The sequence below is a fragment of the Gadus macrocephalus genome, chromosome 16 (assembly GCF_031168955.1).
Source record: "Gadus macrocephalus chromosome 16, ASM3116895v1".
Lineage (NCBI taxonomy): Eukaryota > Metazoa > Chordata > Actinopteri > Gadiformes > Gadidae > Gadus > Gadus macrocephalus.
Window position 1 is genome coordinate 29822722 of NC_082397.1, and position 27560 is coordinate 29850281.

Below are 27560 nucleotides of genomic sequence, written 5' to 3' on the forward strand. Positions count from 1 at the left end.
GGAGTGACCCTCTGGCCCCTCCCCAACCCAAAAGTGACGTTACGCCCAACAGGGCCCTGACCAGCCAAAATATCTGCACTGAAAGAATCCCAACTGGACATCTTAAAGAACGAGAAATTTGACCCTCTTAACAAAAAAAAATCGAACAGAAAAAAATAGTCTTGGGGACTAAAACAACTGCACAAAACACAAAACAAAATAAAGAAATAAAAACCTCTACAATCACAAAGAACCTTCCCCAATACACACAGTAAGAGAGACTAAACACGACAATACACTTCCAAAGAATAACCCCAATGTAAAACAGAAGGCATAAAAAAAAAATATATATAGATATATATAATCATTTATTTCTTACGCACCCAACTATAGCAAAATAGCGCAGTATTTACTTCCCCTTTAAGCACTCTTAATGACTACCGTGTACCTCACGCGCACTCAGCGCTTATAACACCAGGGGGCGGGGCAGGGCAGGCAGCGGCGGGCGCACCCCGGCGACCAGGCAAGCGATGATGGTCGGCGATCCGACGGGTCAAACGGCACCAAGTGTGACCGGCTGAATCTGCGTTGTGTTTCTTTTTTTTAAGGAATGACGTGACCCACGATCTGTCCGGACTCGGGCACTCCGACGTCCATTTATTCAATGTGAATACACACATGTACAAATAGCTTCCTCTTAGCACTTGTGCCCTTACTCCAACTCCTCTCTTCCCAAGGGTATCGGAACAAAGGGCGACTACATACAATATTATAACAACATTTTTTGAAATAAAAGACATACCTGAATACACACATGTACAAATAGCTTCCTCTTAGCACTTGTGCCCTTACTCCAACTCCTCTACGAAACACACAGGGGGGGAAGGGGAACTAGCATGACTACACGAGGGTCAGGTGCATGCTGGGCATGCAGGACATCGCAAAAAAACACAAAGTTCCCCAAAACACTGAAATCTATCTAATAACTATGGATAGATATATACCACAGACTTCCAATTAAACAATGTATAATCAAAATAACTAATATAAATAATGATAAACTATAAGATGGTGAAAGATTTGATTACAAAATAAATGTACACACCTCTTCCCAAGGGTATCGGAACAAAGGGAAGAGGGCAGGGGGCGCGGGAAACTTATGGGGTTCTCTGGAATGTGGGCGGGAGTACAGAAGGAGGTGGAGCCAAAACAAAGAACAAAATCAAATAGAGCATAAGGCGGCATGGAAAGCTAAACTTCAGGTAATAGAAAGAAAAACAAAGGCAATTGTGCAATTATAATTTAAAAGATATAACAACCCTGTTACATGCATACAAATAATTAAACTAGCTGAAAACAGGGTGATGGTTTAAGGTACAGTCCAGATGAAAGCTCAATCAGTTTAACACAAAGCGTTTCCCTTTCTTTGTGGTTTGATATAGAGAAGATTCATCCACTGCAACACACGCAAGAGGCAAGAAATACATGGTGTACGAGAGCTGCATCATGGAGTTGTTTAATGCATGTCCAGTCTGCAAGAGGGCATGTGAAGTGACAACCCAAAGGCTGGGGACATTCCTGTCTGTGAAGCAGCAGTGCCCCCATTGCACATTCGGAAGACGCTGGAATAGCCAGCCTATCCTTGGGAGCACGCCAGCTGGAAATCTGCACCTTTCTGCCGCTGTGTACCTGATTGGTGCATCTTTCCTAAAAATCGAAAAGGTAAATGATGTGCAACTGTAAATGTGTGACTGAATTGCTTCAATATAGATCTAATTACATGTATTATTTATCCCCCCACACCAAAAGGTCTTCAAGGCAATGAAGCTACAGTTGTTTCGGTATGAAACATTTCGCCGCCATGCCAAAAGTTTCATTGAACCAGTTATTCACCAGTGGAAAGTCCTAAATGATTTGAATCTGCAGCGGCCAAGTCAGGAGGAAATAGTGATACTTGGATGGTGACATGAGAGCTGAATCTCCAGGTATTGATACCTAACTGAAATAGTGCATTTTATACAGGTGTTCAATATTGTTTGAAGTTAAAAGAAATGACCTGAATAAAGTCAGACATAATACCAAAGTATTGGAGGGTGATTACTACACTAATTTCCCTATTTGAACAAAAATAGGTCACTCTGCAAAGTATGGGAGTTACACAATGATGGATCTCCATACTAACACCATTGTGGACATTCAGTTGGTCCAGGTGAGTTGTCAAAATGGATATTGTAAAGGGGTTATTGGTTGTAATTTCAAAGTCTAACATGCATATTCTATTAATATATATTTTTTATGTGTTAACAGAGCAACGAAGTTGGTGGTAGTACCCATATGGAGAAGGAGAGACTGAAGAGGAGTCTAGCCTTACTGGAGTCGCGTGGCGTCCACCTTTACTGCATTGTCACTGATCGTCATCCTCAAGTACAGAAGTTCCTCAGGGAGAGAAACATAACCCATTACTACGATGTCTGGCACTTTGCAAAAGGTATGTTTCTCCAGCCTTTTCCTTTCTTTGATCTGTTAGTGATATCCTTTTGGTGAGAAGGACCTGATGTTTTGAAGCTTACGTAAAGCTCCCATTTGGTGGTCCTTCATTTTAAAATTGTGACACTGAGTAAATGGTAAGAAATGCTTTGAAATTATCAAATGCTACAATCGAGTAATCACTCAGTTTATGAGTATCTTAACTAAGTGGAAAGTACTTTGCTCTCATTGTAGGTATTTCAAATAAGCTGTTGGCAATCAGTATGCAGAAAGACGGTGAGAAACTCAAGAAGTGGATGAAGAGCATCAACAACCACATATACTGGACTGCAGGCAGGCTCAACCTCCGGGCCAGAGAGAATCGCAAAGTGGACCTCGATCCTGAACCATGTTCGAGATGTCCATGTACATGAAGATCCTCTTTACCCCAAGTGCGAGCATGCGATCCGCCAGACAAGTGACCGGAGTAAATGGCTTCAAGCAGGTATTTCACCAATATAAAGGCTAAATGTCAAAACAGTGAACAGACAACTACAGTTATTTAGTGGCTTTCAGAAATGTACCAGAGGACATGGTTGTAGTATTCTTTACTGTATGGGTAATGGTTTTCTAATATCATATTTTCTTATTGTCTGCAGCAACTCCAACTTTCTCCAAGTTGGAGAAGTTGCTGACCAATAAAAGGGCGCTGAAGGATGTTGCAAAACTGAGCCCCCACCACCAAACTTCATCTTTGGAGGCTTTCCATGCGGTTATTCTTCGTTTTGCCCCCAAAAATGTTGTTTTTCCCTTTATTGGAATGCTGTGGAGGTTAAAGAAAGTTTCTTTACTAAATACTTTTTGGAATTGTAGCCTAAAATATCTGTCAATATTAATATGTTTTGTCTTGTACTTCCAGCCTCTACCTGGCTGCTATGCATTCAAATCACAATGTGGACCGACCACAGGCCGAAACAAAGGAAGGAGTACCGATTTATAAAATCTCCTTTGCAAAGGCTAGGAAGGGAGAGTGCAGAGCTAAACCACAAAAAACACAGCAGACCTTTGGTAAGGGTTCAAATCAATTCAAACTACACATATTTTGGATTTCTAAAAGGTTTTTCTCTTGATGAAAAATCTAATAAATACAAAAACACAGTAACACAAGACCCAACCAATTTGTAAAGAAAACATGTTTTACGATACAGGTTACGTTGATGACATCATGGATGTCATTTTTGAGGAAGTCTTTCCCAACCCTACGCCATACACAGAGGCCCTGTTGGAGATCCCTGTTCCAGAGCCCCTAACGGCACAGTATGAGAAGCCTGACAAGGTAGCGGTCATCAGCAGCCTCGTATCAAGGTTCAAACAGGGGGACGTTTAAAACCGACATAGTGGCCTTCCTCAGCAGGAAACTCGGAGCGGATACGCAGGACCACACAAGCTGGAATCACAACCCGGATACTGCGTCCCAGGAGGCCCCAGCACCAGCTCACAAAGGAACGATAGGAGAGATACCAGTAGCGACTGAACAATTGATTCAGAGATTAAGTCTTGCAGATTTATCATTGCTTTGTGTTATGAAAATAAATATTACTATGGCTGGTTTGTTCTGTAACTATTTAAGTTGTTTTTTTTAGCTCGGATATAAATACATCTTGACAAAATTAGGCACAAGATTGAGAACAACTTCATTTATTTTATTAAATTCTGTAACAATGCACAACTTACTTGTGTATTCTTCTCAAATTTAGAGGACCATAGTCGGCTCTATATATTTGGCTGGCATTCTGAATAGAGTAAACATTTAGGCAGACCGGCTCCAATCCAGGATGGTCAACCATACACGTTAGCTGTAGTTCGACCTCCCGTAGTCTTCTAGTAACCTAATTAGAATTTGAAAGGGTAAGTTATATTTTTAAGCATAATCTGTCAAATGAGACAAAGTAGTTTCCAATTTAGTGGAGAGTGCTACCTGCGGTATCTCCATGCAGCAAATATTCTCTGCTTCTGTGGGCATGGTCGCACATTTTCCACAACGGCACCTATCCATAAAATAAAGGTAGATGTAATAATGGCAGAGGTCTGACTATAGTGGCTCTGGTTAGTGTCTATAGCTATACATATGACAGTGGACAAGCTGATGTTAGACGTAAATCTTCACGAGTAAATCATGGGTTACGTGTAACATGACTTCAATATAGGTTGAAATTCACCCATTAAATGAGCCAGTGACTTCTCTAAACTACAAAGATGACTGATATAGATGCTAATATAACGTAACGATAGCAAATCAGCAACTTTAAAAGCCAACAACATAGGCTAGCGTTAGCACATGATAATAACTAATCGCATACATAAACAAACCAACTAAAGTACCGTATCCAGACACAATATTTTAAATTACCATTCAGAGACGTCATGCTGTAGCCGCTGAGTACCAACTTCTTCAGGTGCTTCGTAATCCGGATCCGATTCTGGGTCAAACTGAAAGGCTTGAACGACTGGGTTTCTACGAGCCATTGCGATACAACCACCATAAACAGAGCGCACGTGGCTGCAAGCTGCTCAGGGCCACACCCCCACCCTCCTCCTTGACACGCCCACCGAAACAGCGCATTTGGGGGAAGCTCAATGTGCGACTGGCTCGGAGTGGCTGTAACTCTGCACCACGGCTGAATTTCGGGAACGTCTTTGAATACTGTGTTAGTTGCCCACGAATACCTATATTAAAGAATACATAAAATAGCATGTCATGGGACCTTTAATTCAGTGTCTTGATGGTGCATAAGTTAGGAGGTTAACAGCTCAGGTTCGGATCCCCGCAAAAACGTAGACAGGGGTACCACTTTCATTTTTTATTGGTCAACAGGGAAAAAACATGAGGGGTAACTGTCGATATTTATCCATTAAAGCATAGGGGGTAACACTGTCGTTTTTATCAAATGAAACATGAGGGGTAACACTGTTGTTTTTTTATTGGTCGTCATGAAAAAAAACATATGGGGTAACACTTGTGGCAACCCCCTTCGTCGGCGGCGGGGATTCGGGAATTAATGAACGAAGCAGGGTTGCGGTGCAACGGGTTTTATTGTAAAACCAGTCACAAAAGGGAAATCATATAATAATAATAATAATACATTTAATTTAGAGGCGCCTTTCAAAACACCCAAGGTCACCTTACAGAGCATATAGTCATCATACAATTTTTTAAAAAACAAGACATTGTGGAAAAAGATAAATAAATAAATAAATAAACATAAGGACAAAACTAAAAAACAATCAAAACAGTGATCAGTTAGACGTTGTGTGCGAGTTTGAACAGGTGAGTTTTGAGTTGTGACTTGAAGGTTGTAATGGTGTCTGACTGTTTTATGTGTGGGGGGAGGGAGTTCCAGAGCCTGGGTGCTGAACAGCTGAATGACCGGGCACCCATTGAAGTGAGTCGTGATGTGGGGATACATAGTAGTCCAGCAGAGGTTGAGCGGAGGGAGCGGGAGGGAGTGTATTCTTGGAGGAGGTCGCAGAGGTAACTGGGGGCTAGGTTGTGGAGAGCTTTGTAGGTGAGGAGTAGGGTTTTGTATTGGATGCGGTAGTGTACTGGGAGCCAGTGAAGTTGAATGAGGACAGGGGTGATGTGGTCAGATGATTTGGTGCGGGTGATGATCCGGGCGGCTGAGTTCTGAATGATCTGCAGTCTGTTGATGAGTTTGGTGGGGAGTCCGGTGAGGAGGGCGTTGCAGTAGTCTATGCGTGATGTGACAAATGAGTGAACTAGGATTTCAGTGCTGGATTGGGTCAGTGATGGGCGGAGTCTGGCAATGTTGCGGAGGTGGAAGAATGTAGTCCGGGTGATGTTGTGAATATGGGGTGCGAATGAGAGGGTGTTGTCCAGGATGACGCCGAGGCTCTTGACTTTGGAGGAGAAGGGTACTGGGAATCCATCGATAATTATGAGTGGAGCTGGGGTGTGTTGTGATTTAGTGAGGGTGGATTTGGATCCGATGAGCAGGGCCTCGGTCTTGTTTCCATTGAGTTTCAGGAAGTTCCTGCTCAACCAGCTCCGGATCTCTTCCAGGCACGTGATGAGGGAAGTGGGGGGGATGGCAGCGGTGGGTTTGGTGGAGATGTAGACCTGTGTGTCGTCAGCGTAGCAGTGAAAATGGACCCCATGGTGACGGAGGAGTGTGCCCAGCGGGAGGAGGTAAGTGGTGAAGAGGAGTGGACCCAAGACTGACCCCTGGGGGACACCCAGTGAGACACCTGAACACCCGGACTTGTGGTTGCTTAGTTGAACAAATTGTTGACGGCCGGTGAGGTAGGATGTAAACCAGGAGAGTGCAGCACCAGTGATCCCAATACCAGCTAGGCGGTCCAGGAGCAGAGGGTGGGAGATGGTGTCGAATGCTGCGCTGAGATCGAGGAGGATGAGAATGGTGAGTAAACCAGAGTCGGCTGCAAGGAGGAGGTCGTTGGTGATTTTGACTAGGGCTGTTTCAGTGCTGTGTTTTGGACGGAAGCCAGATTGGAACGGTTCGTGGAGATTGTTAGTGTCGAGGTGGGACTGTAGTTGTGCGGCAACCACCCTTTCAAGTGTTTTGGAGATGAAAGGGAGATTGGAGATGGGCCGGTAATGGTTAAGGTCAGTTGGGTCAGCACCAGGTTTTTTCAGGATGGGAGTGATGGCAGCCAGCTTGAGAGTGGGGGGTACAGTACCAGTAGTGAGGGAGGAGTTAATTATGTTGGTGATCATGGGGGAGATGGACGGAAGACATGCTTTGACAAGGGAGGTGGGAAGAGGATCGAGCTGACAGGTGGTGGTTTTGGCTTTGCGGATGAGTTCTGAAACGGTCTGTTCTGTTACTAGGGTGAAGTCAGAGAGGGAGCTGATGAGAGGTTGGCCAGAGGGGATCATCCAGGGTGGGTCATCAGAGGGGGTGCGAGATGAGGCCAGTTGTTGGTGAATGGTGTTGATTTTAGAGCTGAAGAAGTCAAGGAACGCAGTGCATTGGGTGGTGGAAAAGTCTGGAGGGAGAGATTTAGGAGGCTGAAGTAAGTGGCTGACTGTTGAGAAGAGGACTCTGCTGTTGCCTGTACCAGTGTTGATGAGGTTGGAGTAGTATGAGGTTTTGGCAGTAGTGAGGGCATTCTTGTAGTGATGGAGGTGGTCCGAATACATTTGGCGGTGTACAGTGAGTTGAGTCTTTTTGTAGAGTCGCTCCAGTCGACGACCAGTGGCTTTGAGCTGGCGCAGATGAGGAGTGAACCAGGGAGCAGTGTGGGTGAATGAGACTGAACGGGTTTTCAGGGGGGCCAGGGTGGTGAGGGAGGAGGAGAGGCAGTTATTGTAGTGAGACACCAGGTCAGTCAGGGAGGAAGCTGGGGGAGGGTTGGGGTAGGAGCTGATCATGGTGGAGAGGTCTGTGGTGTTGATAAGTTTGATGTTTCTGAAGGAGATGGTCCGTTGTTCCTTGGTTTTGTGTAGTTGGGTATGAATGTCAAAAAGTACAGCTTTGTGGTCGGAAATCAATGACATCAAGGTTAGTGGGAGTGATGTCAGTGCAGCAGATTAAATCCAGAATGTGACCTTTGTTATGGGTTGGGATATAAACTAAGGTTCTTCCGTAATCGGGAATAAGGGCGCGGGACCTCCTGGTCCAGCCCTTCCTCTGGGTCGGCGGGGAAACAGCACCCGACGCCTCCGGCTTACTCCTGGTGGGGAAAACGTTTCGTTAAAGCACGTCTCTTCCTGGTCCGCCCTCTCGCGTCTCCCCCGTCCCCAGCCCTTAAAGCTCCTCTCTCCTGGTCCCCCAGGTGCCCCCAATGTTCTTGATTCCCTGGGCCCGGTTGATGTTCCCTCTAGCGCAGCTAGAGGGAACTAGAGATAGAACGGCTCCCAGATAGACCTGAGATAGAACGGCTCCCAGCCCCACCTCAGACGCGTCCGTGTGTACCACGAAGGGGAGGCTGAAGTCCGGGGTGATGAGCACGGGCTCGGTGCAGAGAGCCTGCCGTAGGTGGGAGAAGGCTTCCTCAACCTCCTCCGTCCACTTCACTCGGTCGGGTAGAGTCCTCCGGGTTAGCTCGTTGAGGGGGCTGGCCAGTGTTGCGAACGCGGGGATGAACCTCTGATAGTACCCGACTAGTCCCAGGAAGGACTTCACCTGTTTCTTGGTGGTTGGCCTGGGCCAGGTCCGGATGGCTTGCACTTTTCCGTCCTGGGGTCTCACACAGCCCCTCCTGACTTGATAGCCCAGGTAGGAGGCCTCCTCCAGGCCCAGGCGACACTTCTTGGGGTTGGCCGTGAGGCCGGCGGTTCGAAGCGCCCCAAGGACGGCTCGGAGGTGGTGGAGATGGATGGTCCAGGTGCTGCTGTGTATTACGATGTCATCTATATACGCGGCGGCGTATTCTCTGTGGGCCCGTAGGATCCGGTCCATCATCCTTTGAAAGGTTGCGGGTGCCCCATGCACCCCGAACGGGAGGACGGTGTATTGGTATAGCCCGTCTGGTGTGGCGAACGCCGTCTTCTCCCGGGACCGCTTGGTGAGGGGGACCTGCCAGTATCCCTTCGTGAGGTCTAGGGTGGATATGAACCGGGCCGGGCCCAGTTGCTCTATCAACTCGTCTACCCGTGGCATAGGGTAGGCGTCGAAGGCAGACGCTTCGTTCAGTTTGCGAAAGTCATTGCAGAACCGGTAGGTCCCGTCTGGTTTGGGTACCAGAACCACCGGGCTGGACCACGCGCTATGGGACTCCTCTATGACCCCCATCTGCAGCATGCGGGCGACCTCTGTTCTGATGACGGCGCGCCGTGCTTCCGGGATGCGGTAGGGCCGGAGGCGGACTCTGACTCCCGGTTCTGTCCGGATGTCGTGGCTGACGGTTGTGGTCCTGCCGGGTCGCTCTGAGAAGACATCCAGATGTTGGAGCACCATGTCCCGCATGTCCTGTGTCTGGCTCGGGCTCAGCAGCTCCCCCACTGGGACCTCTGGAGGGGGCAGTCGAGCGGCCAGCGTCAGGAGAGTTGGATCCCGCGGAGTGGTCAGTGGTTGCCACCGCTTCAGCAGGTTGATGTGGTACAGCTGGGTGGTCTTGCGTCTCCCCGGTTGCCGTACCCGGTAATTTACCTCGCCCACCCGGTCGATGATCTCATAGGGTCCCTGCCACTTGGCCAGGAACTTGCACTCAGAGGTCGGGATGAGGACGAGGACCTGGTCGCCCGGGTCGAAGGTGCGCAGCTGGGCCCCCCGGTTGTACACCCGAGCTTGGGCTTGCTGGGCTCGTCCAAGGTGCTCCCGGACCACGGGCCACACCTGCGCCATCCTGTCCCGCACCTGCTCCACGTGCTCGATGATGGTACGGTGGGGGGAGGGTTGGCTCTCCCAGGCGTCCCGGGCGATGTCGAGGAGCCCTCTTGGTCGTCTCCCATAGAGTAGCTCGAACGGGGAGAAGCCGGTGGAGGCCTGGGGTACCTCCCTGATGGCGAACAGGACGTGAGGGAGTAGCTGGTCCCAGTTCTTTCCATCGACCTCCATCACCTTTTTCAGCATGCGTTTTAAGGTCTGATTAAACCTCTCTACCAGTCCGTCGGTCTGGGGGTGGTAGACGGAGGTCCGGAGGTGGCGGATCTGTAACAGACTGAGGAGGTCCTTTAACACCCGGGACATAAAGCAGGAGCCTTGATCTGTCAAGATCTCCCTAACTATTCCCACCCTGCTAAATAACGTCATTAGCTCTCGTTGGCAGTACGGTACGTTGGCACTCGGGGCAGGCTCGGCAGTAGTCCTCTATGTCTTTCTTTACCCCTGGCCAATAAAATCTAGCTAAAACCCGGTCCCTGGTCTTATCCATCCCCAGATGAGCCCCTAGGAGGTGTGAGTGGGCCATGTACAACACCTTGCTAACATAGGACCGTGGAACGATCAGCTGTTCCACCTCCTCTCCCCCCCTCTGAATTACCCTATGCAGTAACCCTCCCCGTGTGCTGTAATGTGGATACTGCCGGCAACTCACCGAGTCCCGTGATAGTCCCTCGTGGGTTTGCACGTGTCCCCAGGCTTGTCTTAAGGAGTCATCCTCCAGCTGGGCGGTGGCGAACCGTCCGCCCCTGTCCGCTCGCCCCTCAACGGCCAGGGGGAGGTCGGAGAAGTCAATGTGGGGTGGGCTCTCACTCTCCTCTGGTGGGGGTATCGGCTCGGAGGCGGACATCGTGCCCGGTGTCCCCGGGGGAAGGGATTCCGTGGACGAGGCGTGAGGCCGGCGTCCTACCTCTCCCCAGCCCTTAAAGCTCCTCTCTCCTGGTCCCCCAGGTGCCCCCAATGTTCTTGATTGCCTGGGCCCGCTTGATGCTCCCTCTAGTGCAGCTGGGTGGAGGAGGAGGTATCTTCCTTCCACCACCCGTCCACGGGGCGGGTGCTGCAGCGGCTGGCCCCTGGCCCGTGGCATGGGGTTGCCACACACTGTTGTTTTTTTATCGGTCGTCATGAATAAAAACATAAGGGGTAACACTGTTGTTTTTTATTGGTCGTCAGGAAAAAAAACATAAGGGGTAACACTGTTGTTTTTTTATCGGTCGTCATGAATAAAAACATAAGGGGTAACACTGTTGTTTTTTATTGGTCGTCATGAAAAAAAACATAAGGGGTAACACGTTGTCTTTGTCAAGTAAAATATAAGGGCTAACGTTGTCATTAAAAAAACATTTAAAAATAAAAAAAGAATAGTTCTGGTCAAATAAAATAAAAGGGGTAACACTGTTGTTTTTCATCAGTCATCATGGGAAAAAACATAAGGGGTAACATTGTCGAAATGTATCGAATAAAACATAGGGGGTAACATGGGTGTTGATTTCAGGAGGGACCTGTCCCCAGTTGATCTAGATAGAATGACCATCTCAAACTGTGTGTGTGTGTGTGTGTGTGTGTGTGTGTGTGTGTGTGTGTGTGTGTGTGTGTGTGTGTGTGTGTGTGTGTGTGTGTGTGCATTTATCTTTTGAGTTTTATACGTCACCATAATCACGAAACATTGACTGAGCGTCTCTCTCACCGTCTCTGACAGCAGACAGGGCCCCGAGAAAGGACCGGTCCCAGGTATTGGGGAACGTGAGGGTCCGGGTGAAGGCACTACGAAAGCAGAGGGTTGAAACACTTACCATCGCCCTGACGGATCAGGAGGAGGTGAAGCCTTTCAGGCCCTTCAGGACGGAACCCCTTCAGACACATTAAGATGGCCTGGGCCGAAACCAAAGCCGTCATCACCACCGACGCACCCCTGAACAACCCTGAACATCAAGTTAAGTCGTTGAGGCTGAGAAGGAGGGGGAAGCCACACAGAAGGCTGAGGGGAAGGGCCTCAGGCCTCGGTTGAAGAATGACACTCTCAAACTTGTGTTTGAGTATCAATAGAATTGATCAGAGACAAACTGATGACTAGTCTTTCTTGGCCCCACTGTGAGTGTTGATGCAAATGTTTGGGTATAAAACATGAATAGATTTGGAAACAGCTGATGGACTTGGGAGAACAAATTTCAAATGGTGACTTTGTAAACACGACTGTGTTATTGTCAACTTTTTGTATTAAAGTAATATTCTTATTTCAGTGGTTTCCATTTGAGTTATTAAAAGGCCTATTCGGTAGATTGCAAATAAAAACAAATCCAGTTGCCTGCGACGACGAATCAACATCAGGTACCACCTCTGGCCGGTCGGAACCCGACGGGCCGCTGTGACATCACGGCCTCTATATAAGTCCCAGCTCCTCAGTCCAGTCCTCAGTGGTGATCAGAGAGCAACGACTGAGCTGCATATCAATAACCAGCGACAGCAACAAACTGAGAGATCCACTATGGTGAGGAAGAGACAGGAAGAGAGACAGGAGGGAGACCAGGAGACCCTGTGTGGGGACCCCTCGTTGCCCCCCGGAGAACAGCGTCCGGCACAGGTGAGGAAGGAGAGGACACGCACGCCAACCGCACACGCACACTTTGATTCTGCAGACGCACATTAGTATTCTGTAAAAACGTGTGGTTGTACATGATTATATTAAGTTAGGGTCCAACTGACTTTCTTTAAAGAAGTGCAGGCAACACACACACACACACACACACACACACACACACACACACACACACACACACACACACACACACACACATACACACACACACACACACACAAACACACACCCACACACACTCAAATACACACACACGATTGTACACATTTAATATCAGTGCTTTATAAAAAATATATATGATATATATGTATATGATCTATAAATACGTTTATGCATGTTTTTCTTGAACTTTTCTAATCGAAAAAACATCAAAATTATTGATTTATGCTTCAGCATATTTTTGCCATTTTCAAAAGAATGTATAGCCAAACATTCCGTCCCCGTGACGACGCCCCCTTGACGACGTCCCCGTGACGACGTCACCGCGGCGGCCCTCTGACATCACAGGGCCATGCTCCTTGATATAAGATAATAATAAGATAGTTAGATAGATAAGATAGATAAATACTTTAATAATCCCAGAGGGAAATTATTTAACAACTAACAACTAGAAAATGCATTTCCTGCATCCGTAGCGCGGCGAACTCTGCAGGGGGTTTGTTTAACGGCGTTGCTATGGTTACCTAAATTATTATAAGCAACTGAAAACGATGCCGGTTTGAAACTAAAACTGATTCTGAAGAAAGTATAAATGCTATTGAAATTCCGTTGGGATAGTATTGAAGATACAAGTGTGTAGATTTGTTTAATGGTTTGAACGATGATAAACGGTTGAAAAAGGATTGAGTTACGATGTTATAAGAAGTAGGTGTATCAGAATGGGCATTGACGTCTTCAATGAAAACAGCTGCAAACGAAGCGGTATGAAACTAAAAGTGTGATTCTGAACAAAGTTTAAATGATATCGAAATTCCGTTTAGATATTATGGAAGATACAAGTGTGTAGATTTGTTAAATGGTTTGAACGAAGATAAACGGTTGAAAATTGATTTAGTTACGTTACTAAGTACCAGAGGACGGCTCTGCCGTCCTCCCATTGACTCCCATGTTATAAAAAAGATGATATTTTAAAAGTAGAATATCTCAAAAAGTGTAAAATATTTTCAAAATCTGAAAAGAAACGCGCGATTCCAAGCTATTCTGAATATTTAAAAATTTGAATGGAGTCTCTCGGTGAAAAATTGAGGAAGGATATCGGTCCCAAAGTTTGTAGAGAATAAGAAAGAAAGAAAGAAAGAAAGAATAAAACTTATGAAGAACATTAGTTGAGCGCTGCATGCAGCACTCACCTAATAACCTTTATTTATGCATTGCTTTTCTAAACAGAGCTACAAAGTGCTACGTCAATGCCCAAAATAAAAAGAAAGACAGCAAAACAACCAAACAAAAATTAATGTCTAAGATTAACTGTATCACAGGTCTTAACCTAACCCAAAAATACCATCAATGAAAAGTGTACCAGGCAAAAAACATAAAAAATAACATTTAAACCTAAATAAACTCTTTAAAAGCTTTGTGGTACAGGTGAGACTTAAGGAGGGACTTAAAAGATGTCACCGAATCAGCTAACCTTATTTTCTCAGGCAATGCATTCCAAAGCTTTGGGGCTATCACAGAAAAAGACCCGTCCCCTTTAGCAGCTAGCCGGGACTCAGGAATAGTGAGTAAAATATAAGTCACCGCTCCTCAGTGCCGTGCTCAGTGGTGATCAGAGAGCGGAGCGATGAGCGTTACCTGGTGATCAGAGAGCGAGCACAGCGGCCAGTGAGCCAAGTTAGCAAAGAGCGAGGGAACTATGGAGAAGAGAGGGGCGAGGAAACATTAACGGTGACGATCTCCGAAATCTCTCGGTGACGAGGAAGAGGCCACCCCCGATCCGGACTCCTCCTCCCCCTCTCCGGACCCCCCCCCGCCCCATCAGGTCTCCACCTCGTCGCAAAAGAAAGAACGTCTGAGACAGGTGAGGAAGGAGAGGACACCAACACCAACACGGAGCGACTGAGACGTCTTTGTGTTTCCTGTCGTGGGTCTTCAGTGGACCCGAAGAGTTCCTGATGCCGTGTGTTTGTGTCCTAGGTGGTGATCAGATGGATGGAGACAAATGAAGAGGCGAATGACCCGGACCAAGGCCAGACCGCCCCGGACCACGGCCAGACCAGCCCGGACCGAGGCCAGACCGCCCCGGACCGAGGCCAGACCGCCCCGGACCGAGGCCAGACCGCCCCGGACCGAGGCCAGACCGCCCCGGACCGAGGCCAGACCGCCCCGGACCGAGGCCAGACCGCCCCGGACCGAGGCCAGACCGCCCCGGACCGAGGCCAGACTCCCGGTGAACCTGGTGAGTTCGCAGCATTGTTGTTTTTACCTGCTAGTGTGCGTGTGCGTGTGCGTGTGCGTGTGTGTGTGTGTGTTGTGGTAACCCGCTCCTTGAATGAGCCGGGTTACCGGTACAAACGACGCGTTTGTGGAAGGTTAAAGCCATTCCAGGCATTTATTCACAAACACTTCAATCAACCAGGGTTCTCACGGTCTCTAGGGCCTCCGTGGGCCTCTAGGCTCTCTTGCTTCCACGAGCCCTTCCTTCCTGCACCCGACCCGTGCTGTGCTGTGCTGTGCCTCCTTTTAAAATGGCCCCCCGTGCTTTCGGCCAGGTGTCCCCCAATCACCCTGATTGGGGTGCCGAAAGGGCTGCTCTCTCTCGCCGGCTGGTGGGTGGGGGTGGTACACCCCGTCCTCTACGGTACCCCGGGCCCGTCCAGGCCGGGGACCACGTGGCGGGATGCCACACTCCTCCACCCTTTGTCCAAGCCCCAGGTAGCCGAGGGACCCGCCCAGGATGGTATCTCGCCGGGGCCGGGTGTCTCCTGCGGCGCCGGCTGCGTCGTCTCCGGCAGCGTCGTCTCCGGCAGCCTCGTCTCCGGCTGCCTCGTCTCCCGCCGCCTCGTCTCCCGCCGCCTCGTCTCCCGCCGCCTCGTCTCCCGCTGCGCCGGCGGCGGCTGCCTCTCCTGCCGCGGCGGCGACCGCATCTCTCCTGCCCCGGGACTCTAGTGCCGGGTCCCAAAGCCGGCGAAATATCGGGCAATCCCTCCCGATTAGGAGCGGCACGGGGAGGTTGGGTACAATCCCCGCCCGTGCCGTAAACACCCCTTGTGGTGTCCGTACGACCACATGGCAGGTCTTATAGGACCGTATGTCCCCGTGCACGCAGGCCACCTCGATGGGTTTCCCCTCCCTCCCTCCCGCCAAGTCGGAGGAGGGTGACCACGCTGCCGGTGTCCACCATGGCCTGCGTGTCCTGGTTCATAACCCTCGCCGGGATGGTCGGACTACCAGATGTCCCCTGCGCCCAGCAGGTCGCCAGCATACAGGGCCGACCCGTCCGCGAGCCGGCCGGCGGCGCAGCCCCGTCCTGGCCTCACGCTGCGGCCTTCTCTCCCGCGGCGGCGGCGGCGTCCCTTGCGGCAGCGGCGGCGTCCCTGGCGGCAGCGGCGGCGTCCCTGGCGGCGGCGGCGGCGTCCCTGGCGGCGGCGGCGTCCCTGGCGGCGGCGGCGTCCCTGGCGGCGGCGGCGGCGTCCCTGGCGGCGGCGGCGGCGTCCCTCGCGGCGGCGGCGTCTCTTGCGGCGGCAGCAGCGTCTCTTGCGGCGGCAGCAGCGTCTCTTGCGGGGGGTCGTAGTGGGATCTTCATGCCTGCATTCTCCACCAAGTGTGGTAACCCGCTCCTTGAATGAGCCGGGTTACCGGTACAAACGACGCGTTTGTGGAAGGTTAAAGCCATTCCAGGCATTTATTCACAAACACTTCAATCAACCAGGGTTCTCACGGTCTCTAGGGCCTCCGTGGGCCTCTAGGCTCTCTTGCTTCCACGAGCCCTTCCTTCCTGCACCCGACCCGTGCTGTGCTGTGCTGTGCCTCCTTTTAAAATGGCCCCCGTGCTTTCGGCCAGGTGTCCCCCAATCACCCTGATTGGGGTGCCGAAAGGGCTGCTCTCTCTCGCCGGCTGGTGGGTGGGGGTGGTACACCCCGTCCTCTACGGTACCCCGGGCCCGTCCAGGCCGGGGACCACGTGGCGGGATGCCACAGTGTGTGTGTGTGTGTGTGTGTGTGTGTTAGAGCCCGACTAATATATCGGCGGTCCGATATTATCGGTCGATATTAGGCATTTTCCAAACTATCGGTATCGGACGATTAATTAATTGTAAGAAAATAAAATATGTATATTGCAGGGGTTGACACTAAGGTTTCAAAAGCACTTGCCCTTCGGGCAAGTACAGGTCAGGTTCAACTTGCCCGAATGTAATGTTCACTTGCCCAAATTATAATCAGAATCGTGAACGGGCCTCTTTTTTCCAGGCACCCGGCCTGGTTTTGGGGGGGCTCAGAAAAATCATGTTAGCTTCAACACATGTTGTGTTTAAAAAATAACAAACTTCTCTTTGTTTACTTATTTATCGAGCGGTCACATCGTGCCATGAAGTGATTTCAGTCCACCGTTGCAACCTATTAAAGCTATCGCCAAGTTATATGTAGACCTGCATGATTTGATGCAAATGTATAACTAAATGTCAGAGGTAGTAGCAAAGATTATATCTCCACACCTGCAAGGGCGATAATGTCATCTTTGGGCCAAAATAAAGATTGTTGTGCAAGTGAAATATTCAATGGGGATAATACTTGGTTGAAGTGAATAAAGCCATGGAACACAGCATAAGTGGAAGATAACATTTCCACCTTAAATAATTATCAGTATCAGTTGGTCGTTATCAGTTGGGAGCGCTGTCTTACTATGAGACACAAATAAAGGTAGATATCTTACAATTTTGACCCTTGAATGACACCTCTATTTAAAGTTCAGGGCAATCTAATGCACCAAGCCAAACACTCGCAAATAAATATATGGCCACTAGATTGCGCTGAAGAATATGTTTTCTGATTGAAGGCAATTTACCTATTTCCTAAGAAACCTTCTCTTATTCATTGATGGAAAACACCATGTTAAGTTGCAAAATTTGGCCCAGATACTGGATAATCTGTTTATGGTGGTTTTATTCGATCAGAATCAACTTTGTGGACAAAAATCACAAAGGTAATACTTCATTTTTGGTTGTTAAAAGAAAAGGGGACGTTTCTTCTTAAAGGGGGCCTATTATGCTTTTCCGTTTTTTCCTTCTCCTATTGCGCTTTACATATGTTTTGGGGTATATAAATGGTTGGCAAAGTTACAATACCAGAAAATTCCCGCAAGGGGGAGTAAATTACTACCGCAAATCACTTTTACCGAGCTGCCTAGAAACGGCTCGTTGGGATTCTCTCCGCGGCTTTCTTTTACTTCCGGTACATGGTGACGTAAGCATGTACTTTTGCTGGGAGTCAATGGGAGAGCGTCATCGATCAACTTTTGCTGCGTTCCTGGACACGTTGGGGTCGGGGGGAACGGATCAGAATGGACAGAAAGACATAATACTATTTATATATTATACATATATACATACATATATATATCTATATATATATATATAGGGTTATATATATATTACTTTGTTTGGACACCACCAATTGATCTTCAAGGCAATTCTGCAGTTCCCGCACAATACAGGAATGTACGTAAAAATCAAGTTCAACATCTGACCTATGGAGGGCAGTACTACGCTGATCAGCGTCTAAACTGCCGGAATCAGTCAGAAGAATAGTTAGATTTCGCTGTTCCCGCCGCCCAGCAAGTTTTTGTTAACAATGGTTAGAAAGTGTTTTCTTGGTTGTGAAGGGACCTCTCCCTTGTATGGTTTGCCAAAGGCAGAGCCTTCACGTAGCCGTTGGCTAGATTTCATTTTTAACCCTATTCCCCCGACTTTACCGAGCCTTTTTCTGTGTCGCCTCCACTTCACGGATGGCTGCTTCAGCAACCTGCGTTTGTTCAGCAATGGATTTGCGAAACTGCTAGCTCTTAGGGAAGATGCTGTTCCAACACTTTGTGGCCCAATGGGTGAAGATGCCTCTCAACATGTAAGTAAACCTATAGTGATAATAACAAAAGTGGCTGTGTTGTGTGTGTAAGCTTAATGTTAGTTGGGGTATTTACCCTACCATTTCCTACCATAAAATAATCCATTCTGTAGCTAGCTGCTAGTCTTGTCGCGAGGCTGGTTAATCTTCCACATTTTTCGCGGGATCTCAAACTACAATTCTAAACTGTCTATGAGAGCTAGCCTTAGCTATGTGAAGTGTTACTATTAGGTGGGTTAAATGGTCACAGTTCCTGTTTCAGATGTTGTTAGTGTGTACTGTGTAAATTCATTTTCGTCATGATTTATGTGTGATAATTTTAGCAGGACTGCAGCGCCCATTATCGCCCCTTTGAACACGTCGGATGCCAGACTGACACGCCTCAGAGGATATCGACGGGAACCCAAACAAACTCACCGGTGGGAATGCATTCTGTGGGAATACAAAGTGCACGGTTGAAGTCGACATCAGTCGGCACACAGTTGTCCATGGGATCGCTAAAGGCACACGTAAGAAGCAAAGGTATGTAGCCACTATGAGTTTTTAGTGTCTTAGTATGCAATCCATACGAAACTTAGAGCATATTTTTCCTGTGTATTGGGATGTTGTATTTTTTTTAATATGGGCTATGCATACGTTCATTTATGACATAATTACTTTCTACTAACAATTCGATAAAAACATCTGCTAAATAACTTCATAACCAAATAGGATATGATTTATATTTGCAAATGGCTTCTTGTATGTGTGATGGGAAACAAAGGTTTACTCTGCAGTGTTACTCCAATACCAAGGAAAAAACAACAGCTAAATTATTATTTCCGGTTTCTAATACGATTTGTTTCTGTTATTTGTAGCCATGCAGACACAGGTGTCTCCTGTCAGTGCAGACTTCGGAACAACCGCTCATTTGCAAGACTCACTGCTGACTTCAACCCCTATAAAGGGCCCAGGCTGGCGACCTAGCAAGAGACCACGGCTTGAGTTGGAGGAAGAGGAGGAGAGTGACTCCTCAAATGAATCACATAAAGATCCGCTGGACTCGACATACAACCCTGGTGACTCTGTTCTTACAGAGGAAACTGACGTCTCGTAGGTTTTTAGTATTGGCTGCATCGTACTAAAAGCAGCATTGGCTAGGGATTGGTAGCTACCAGTTTTACAGTATTTCTAATATTATTCTGCCTTATGTTTTCTGCCTTATGTTAGGTATGAGACACAGCCCACACCGAATGAGGCTAAGTATATTGTCTTTGAAAGCTGCCTCAAACAACTGTTAGAAAACTGCCCCGTGTGTAAGGGAGGCTGTGATCTTCAACAGCGAAGGATCGGTACCTATGTGGCTTTCACTCAGAAATGTCTACACTGCAGCTACTTCAGACATTGGGAGAGTCAGCCCATGGCTGGAAATACCCCCATCGGCAACCTGCAACTTTCAGCTGCTACCTACTTCACAGGGTCCTCCTTCATCCAACTACAAAAGGTAAACATTTTACAATTATACAAATATGTGAAACTCACTACTGGACTTTTCTTAAACACTGCTTATGTGCCTTTCATGTAAAGGTGTGTGAGGCCATGCAACTCCAGATATTTCAGTATGACACCTTCAGGAGGCATGCAAGGAATTACATGGAACCGGCTATTGTTCGCAAGTGGAAGATGGATCAGCAGCATCATTTCCAGCAACAGTTGCGCCTTGGTGGGTCAGTTGCAGTGGGAGGAGATATGAGGGCAGATTCTCCAGGTTTGTAGAAATGGGAAAGCCTGACAATTGAATAAGTAGTCTGCATTATGAAACATGTTGTCCCTTGAACGTGTGCTGTCAAGCATTCTGTAATACATTTGTTTTTTTAGGGCACTCAGCTAAGTTTGGCAGCTACTCATTAATGAATCTGGAGAGCAACACCATTCTGGACATTCAACTTGTTCAGGTTTGTTTCTCTGACATAAATATATTTGTATTATTATTTGAATATTACATGTGTGTGTGATTTGTCTCGTATCTTTTTTGTTTGATGCCCACTCACTACCAGAGCAATGAAGTAGGCGGCAGTTACCACATGGAGAAGGAGGGACTCAAAAGATGCCTAGATCATCTGGAGGCAAACGGATTTAAGGCGGATTACATTGTTACAGACCGCCATCCACAGATCCAGAAATATCTGAGGGAACGGAACATCACGCAGTTCTATGACGTCTGGCACTTTGAGAAAGGTAAAGTGTTTCACTAATTCATAGCCTACACTTTTAGTTAGTTACTTACAAATCTTCTAGGAACATGTTTGTGTTGTGTGTTGTAAATAGGTTTGTCTAAGAAACTGGAGAAAGCATCGCACAAAGAAGACATTCTTAAGAAATGGCTACAGAGCATCAAGAACCATGTGTACTGGTGCGCTACGTCATCAACCACTGGACCGGAAAAAGTGGCAAAGTGGACATCGCTGCTAAATCACTTGCAAAATGTTCATGATCATGAAGACCCCCTTTTCCCCAAATGTCTGCATCCTGAACGAGCGTCGAGGGACCCCAACAAATGGCTACAACCTGGTATGTGCCAAATTAACATTACACAGAAAATCCACAGTGCTAAAATGATTCCACTGATATTTCACCATGTGTTATTTTTTCACTCAAGGGTCAGTTGCACTTCACAAAGCTGAGAAACTACTGCTTAACAAACGAGTCCTGAAGGATGTAGCAAAACTCAGCCATCATCACCAGACGTCATCGCTGGAGTTGTTGGGCAAAATAACCTGCTGAGCACATCACATGTACATTATAAATATAGCTAACTCCCACCCTAGCTTGAGGAGCACAACACATGGCTGTCACGTTACAATATAGTCCATTTTTAACACATAACACACACATGAGAACATGGTCAGGTGAAGGCCAGAACCAAGGCCCCATCTCTCCTCCCGGCAAATGGTAAACACTCAGACAATGCACCGTTTCATCCTCAGAACGGGAGGGCCACAAGCAGGAGACTCTGTGAGACTCTCCCCCGTCAGGAGGAACACAAGAAGATATACATGCATACACTAGAGCCTGGGAGGCAAGGTCAACCAAAGACACACAGAACCATACACATCTTAAACGCACACACCTCATCGAGAGGAAGATACAGCATAAGAGTGTATCACACAGGAACTCATTCCTTCTTCTGCAGCAGACCTTCCACGGAGGCGAAGCTCTGGACGAACCATCAGCGCTGATTAGGGACTTAGACATATTCGATTTCTCACGCTTTATGACTCTGTATAACCGTTGCCACTTTACTTAATAAATCCAAGGTCCTCGTGCCGATAGACTTTATTACCTCTCCGTCTCATTTTATCTGGTCCAGTAGCTAGACAGACCGTTTTTCCCAACAGAGTCATTCCACAGTCTGATACTGCGTTTTGCTCCAAAGAATGTGGTTTTTCCCTTCATGGGAATGTTGTGCAGGTAATAATTTACACCATCTCGTAATTGTGAAAGCCTACTATTTTACTATAGGTTGTATCTTGCATCAATGCACCACAACGAAAATGCTTCACGGGTGCAAGCTACGACTTCTGCAGGGCAGGCTGTTTATAAAGTTGTCTATCCAAAGGCGAAGATGGGGGAAGGTGTTGTGAAGCCCGTGAAAACAGATCCAACATTCAGTTGGATCAAGTTTGTAAAAGATAATCTTTAAACACGCACGCGCACACACACAAATCAGTTTAGATTGTTATGGCTACATTCATTAGTATGTTAATGCTATATCTTCCAGACTATGTACATGACCTCATGAGGCTGCTCATGGAGGTTTTTGAGGACCCAACATCATTTGACGAGGAAATGAAGACTATCCCCATCCCTCCAGACCTTTCAGCAGAAAATACACGCACTCCGAAGGCTGAGCTGGTTGCCCGTCACGTCTCCCGCTTCAATCTAGAGGTGGTCTGAAGCCTACGTAGTCACCAGATGGGAACTGCTGCCGTATCCGCTGCACCACACATGACGGGAGGACGACCCGACAACTATGTCCTAAATATCCCCAGCACCAGCTTACAAAGCTGCGATAGGCAAGATGCCTGAAACGCCTAAGGGAAAAAGAGTAGAACTTTCAGACCACCTGTTTTCAACAATAACCTCTTATAGGCTGGGCCTACACTGGGCCTTACTGTGCACCCCCCACCTCCCAACGAAACCAACTATTTTTTAATGGTCTGACCATGCTGAACATAAAAAAATAGTTGGCTTCGTTGGGAGGTGGGGGTGCACAGTAAGACCCCGTTGCTCGCGGCCTAATAGTTTTATTCTGTTTTTCTTCTAATGGTAAATTGATTCACATAATATTAATAGTATAATATTGCTTTGGTTTTGTTTAGTAGGAGCTTAGACAATATGACTTACTCTTCATCTGTTGTGTGCCTCACAGGTCCATAATCATACTTGTAAATATTGTAAATATTTTGTAGACTGTATATGTTTAGACACACAGGCTCCAGGCCTGGATGTTGTGTCATACAGGTAATTGATTCTGGCACTTGGCTCATTCGTCGTAGTACCTAATAAATACAATAAGACAAAATAACTTCTGTGTAAAGTGACCTTGACCTCAGAGTACAACATGACTGCATAGGACAATACAGATTCAGGAAGCAACATCTGTTTTCCAGTCATACTTTTATTGAACATTTTTTTAAATCACTGATTAGTTCTACATAACAATGATTGTTATACAGTAAATAGATGGCTGAGACAACGGTGAACAGGTGAGATTTCTCGTAACTGGTATTGCTGAAGCAACATCTATTCGAGTAGGATTGTTATTTACAAAAAATGGTATCAATGACTTCACATAACAAACATGGTACAGTTGGCTGGTACTACAGCAAACGGGTGAGAACGGTGAGATTACTCGTTTTCCTTTACAAGTGTACTGGTATTACTGTTGCTACTATAAATGGTAGAGATGATTAAACATGCAACATATTTTCCTAGAAGTTAATAAGGTTTTGTGGTGATAGTGGTAGGCTCCTCGTCTTCTGAGGAGAAATATATATATCTATATCTGTCATATGTCGTAGATCTATCATCTTCGGCGAGATATATATATATATATATATATATATATCTCGCCGAAGATGATAGATATATGACATGACATCGTTCTCAACAAACTAGCTTAGCCTAAAGCTCATCAGTTTTACCTTTGGGATTTCTCTACAGCAGACGTTCTCCACTTCGTTGGGCATAGTGGCACAATTCCCGCAGGTGCACCTAGGTAGAGATGTTATAAGTTATAACGCTGTATTTTGACGGACAAAAGTAGTCAACAATATGCCATGTTGGGACATAAAAAGCTTGTTACGGACGCTTGAATAGTACGAGTAGTCTACTAGCCGCAAGCTAAGTCCGAAAAACTACGCTAAATACATGATAAATCGCCTGTGTGTATAATAGCATAAACAAAAGCTTACCACTGTGAAATGTCCTGGTCCATTCTACGACTAAAATCACGCTTGTCGTTAGCGTCTTCAGCTCCATTATCGCTTTCGGGGTCCGACTCAGGCTCAAATTGGTACGGCAGCACTGCAGCCATAGTAGACAGAGTGCCTGAAGAGACGTCAGCACTCAGCACCCTGTCAGCACCAAGATTCTAAATGCCTCAAAATTCTAAGCAACAGGGTGTTTCACATAGGGGTTGTAATACTCATAAAGTATGAGAAAAAAATAATGTGCTAGACAACCCTTTATTGTTGTAAATCAATTCTATGAGGTCAAACAAATTAAATAATGAACAGTAAATAGGGGCATAATAGGCCCCCTTTAAGTTGTTATTTGCGAGTTTTTGTCACAGAATGATATGGTTTGGACTGTTGGAATAAGTAGAGGCTCAGCTTTCATGTAATATATACAGTAGTTTTTGAGGGTCCAATTTCGTGAAAAAGATCGCTATTGCTGTGTGCATGTGCACAGTTATGAAACCCAAAACCGTGTTCTTGACTTTCCTTGATAATTTGCCTCAATCCAAAGTACTTCCAAACTGCACTCCTCCATCACTACTCCATTTAACTTGTACCTATTACCTAAACCATTCGCGGAGGTGCTGCACTTGAGATGCTAGCTGTGTTGGCTAACTTTTAGCGAATCACTGCCAGAGACCGCACTGCGAGTGAGTGACAGAAGGCGGGGCTATATTCGCACTGAAGCGATGCGTGTCTGTTAACTCGCTTTCCGAGAGAAGAGAAGACGCGCTGATCAATTGCAAATACTTCTATTTTGTGTGGTTTTGCGGAACAAAAGGTTGTTCTGCAATTTCTTTAAACATTTGAATAAATAGCTTTTATATTAACATCAACCCAAAATCCACTTGCCCGTTCGGGCAACCAGAAAAAATCTCAACTTGCCCAAACATTTTTTTTACTTGCCCCAGGCAAGCGGGCAACCGTTAGTGTCAACCCCTGTATTGTTTTTTAGTCATTGTGTTTTTGTTCAAAGGAGATTGATTTTCATATCTCAAGTTTGTATTTTTATACATTTTATTCATCAGAAATTTAATGAATTTTTAGATTTTAGACTTTTCTGTTGTGACAATAAAATAATAAAATAAAGTTTATGTTTAAACCGCATTACCTTATTATTTTAGTGAGGACTCATAAATGACTTCAAATAACCAATGTTAGGTAAATCTGTTGATGTTTTGTTATGCGTTTCTGGAATTTCTTTTTTTAATATATATCGGCCGATATATCGGAATATCGGATTTTTAAATCACCAAATATTTGTATCGTATCGGCCTTAAAAATCCTTTATCGGTCGGGCTCTAGTGTGTGTCTGTGTGTGTGTGTGTGTGCGCACGCGCGTGTGCGTACGGTATTGTTTGCATTTATCTTTTGAGTTTAATGTGTCAGCATATTCACGAAACATTGACTGAGCGACTCACTGTCTCCGACAGCAGACAGGGCCCTCAGAAAGGACCTGTCCCAGGTCACGGGGAACACGAGGACCCGGTTGAGGGGACTCAGGGAGCTCTGGGCTGAGACCCTTACCATCGCCCTGCTGGATCAGGAGGAGGAGAAGCCTTTGGGCCGCCCTTCAGGCCTGAACCCCGTCCCTGGCCAGACCGCCCCGGACCGAGGCCAGACCGCCCCGGACCGAGGCCAGACCTCCCCGGACCGAGGCCAGACCGCCCCGGACCACGGCCAGTCCGCCCCGGACCAAGGGCAGACCGCCCCGGACCACGGCCAGACCGCCCCGGACCAAGGCCAGACCCCCGATGAACCAGGTGAGTTCGCGATTCCAGTTTTTTTAATCTGTTTGTGTCTGTGTTTGTACCTGCTTGTGTATGTGTGTGTGTGTGTGTGTGTGTGTGTGTGTGAGTGAGTGAGTGAGTGAGTGAGTGAGTGAGTCGGCCGATATATATTTGTACCTTTATCGGTCGGGCTCTAGTGTGTGTGTGTGTGTGTGTGCGTGCGCGTACGTGCGTGCTGTATTGTATGCATTTATCTTTTGAGTTTTATGTGTCTGCATAATCACGAAACATTGACTGAGCGACTCACTGTCTCCGACAGCAGACAGGGCCCTCAGAAAGGACCTGTCCCAGGTCACGGGGAACACGAGGACCCGGTTGAGGGGACTCAGGGAGCTCTGGGCTGAGACCCTTACCATCGCCCTGCTGGATCAGGAGGAGGAGAAGCCTTTGGGCCGCCCTTCAGGCCTGATCCCCGTCCCTGGCCAGACCACCCCGGACCAAGTCCAGACCGCCCCGGACCGAGGCCAGACCGCCCCGGACCGAGTCCAGACCGCCCCGGACCAAGACCAGACCCCAGATGAACCTGGTGAGTTTGCTGCAGTTTTTTTAATCTGTTCGTGTCTGTGTTTGTACCTGCGTGCGTGTGTGTGTGTGTGTGTGTGTGTGTGTGTGTGTGTGTGTGTGTGTGTGTGTGTGTGTGTGTGTGTGTGTGTGTGTGTGTGTGTGTGTGTGTGTGTGTGTTAGAGCCCGACAAATATATCGGCGGTCCGATACTATCGGCTGATATTAGGCATTTTCCAAACTATCGGTATCGGCCGATTTAATAAATATTAAAAAAATAAAATATATATATATATTTTTTAGTTATTGTGGTTTGTTCAAAGGACATTGATTTTCATATCTTAAGTTTGTATTTTTATACATTTTATTTATGAGAAATTTAATGAATTTTGATATTGACTTTTCTGTTTTGAAAATAAAACAAGATTAATTAATGTAAAAAATAATATATATATGTATATGTTTTTGTAGTTATTGTGTTTTTGTTCAAAGGACATTGATTTTCATGTCTTAAGTTTGTAATACATTTTATTCATGACAAATGTAATAAATTTTTACTTCAATAAATACCGGCCGATATATATTTGTACCTTTATCGGTCGGGCTCTAGTGTGTGTGTGTGTGTGTGCGTGCGAGTACGTGCGTGCTGTATTGTGTGCATTTATCTTTTGAGTTTTATGTGTCTGCATAATCACGAAACATTGGCTGAGCGACTCACTGTCTCCGACAGCAGACAGGGCCCTCAGAAAGGACCTGTCCCAGGTCACGGGGAACACGAGGACCCGGTTGAGGGGACTCAGGGAGCTCTGGGCTGAGACCCTTACCATCGCCCTGCTGGATCATCAGGAGGAGAAGCCTTTGGGCCGCCCTTCAGGCCTGATCCCCGTCCCTGGCCAGACCACCCCGGACCAAGTCCAGACCGCCCCGGACCGAGGCCAGACCTCCCCGGACCGAGTCCAGACCGCCCCGGACCAAGACCAGACCCCAGATGAACCTGGTGAGTTTGCTGCAGTTTTTTTAATCTGTTCGTGTCTGTGTTTGTACCTGCGTGCGTGTGTGTGTGTGTGTGTGTGTGTGTGTGTGTGTGTGTGTGTGTGTGTGTGTGTGTGTGTGTGTGTGTGTGTGTGTGTGTGTGTGTGTGTGTGTGTGTGTGCGTGTGTGTGTGTGTTAGAGCCCGACAAATATATCGGCGGTCCGATACTATCGGCTGATATTAGGCATTTTCCAAACTATCGGTATCGGCCGATTTAATAAATATTAAAAAAATAAAATATATATATATTGTTTTTAGTTATTGTGGTTT

General features: G+C 47.0%; 1 protein-coding gene and 3 long non-coding RNA genes across 4 annotated transcripts; all 4 read left to right on the forward strand.

Moving 5' to 3' along the window:
* Positions 1-1026: 1026 nt before the first annotated feature.
* LOC132474156 (uncharacterized) lies at positions 1027-3267 on the forward strand. The gene is made up of 4 exons (XR_009529591.1): positions 1027-1701; positions 1789-2467; positions 2701-2950; positions 3105-3267. It is a non-coding gene; the product is annotated as an uncharacterized LOC132474156 (long non-coding RNA).
* Positions 3268-3341: 74 nt separating this feature from the next.
* On the forward strand, positions 3342-4049 carry LOC132474169 (uncharacterized). The gene is made up of 2 exons (XR_009529607.1): positions 3342-3513; positions 3654-4049. It is a non-coding gene; the product is annotated as an uncharacterized LOC132474169 (long non-coding RNA).
* Positions 4050-17076: 13027 nt separating this feature from the next.
* LOC132473881 (uncharacterized) lies at positions 17077-21228 on the forward strand. The gene is made up of 8 exons (XM_060074165.1): positions 17077-18465; positions 18789-18987; positions 19323-19948; positions 20032-20212; positions 20323-20399; positions 20502-20682; positions 20773-21015; positions 21104-21228. Exons 3-8 carry the CDS (start codon positions 19865-19867, stop codon positions 21226-21228), a joined length of 891 nt encoding a protein of 296 aa, XP_059930148.1. The 5' UTR covers positions 17077-18465; positions 18789-18987; positions 19323-19864.
* Positions 21229-21842: 614 nt separating this feature from the next.
* LOC132474155 (uncharacterized) lies at positions 21843-24271 on the forward strand. Its single transcript, XR_009529590.1, has 3 exons — positions 21843-21915; positions 21967-22115; positions 22226-24271. It is a non-coding gene; the product is annotated as an uncharacterized LOC132474155 (long non-coding RNA).
* Positions 24272-27560: the final 3289 nt, after the last annotated feature.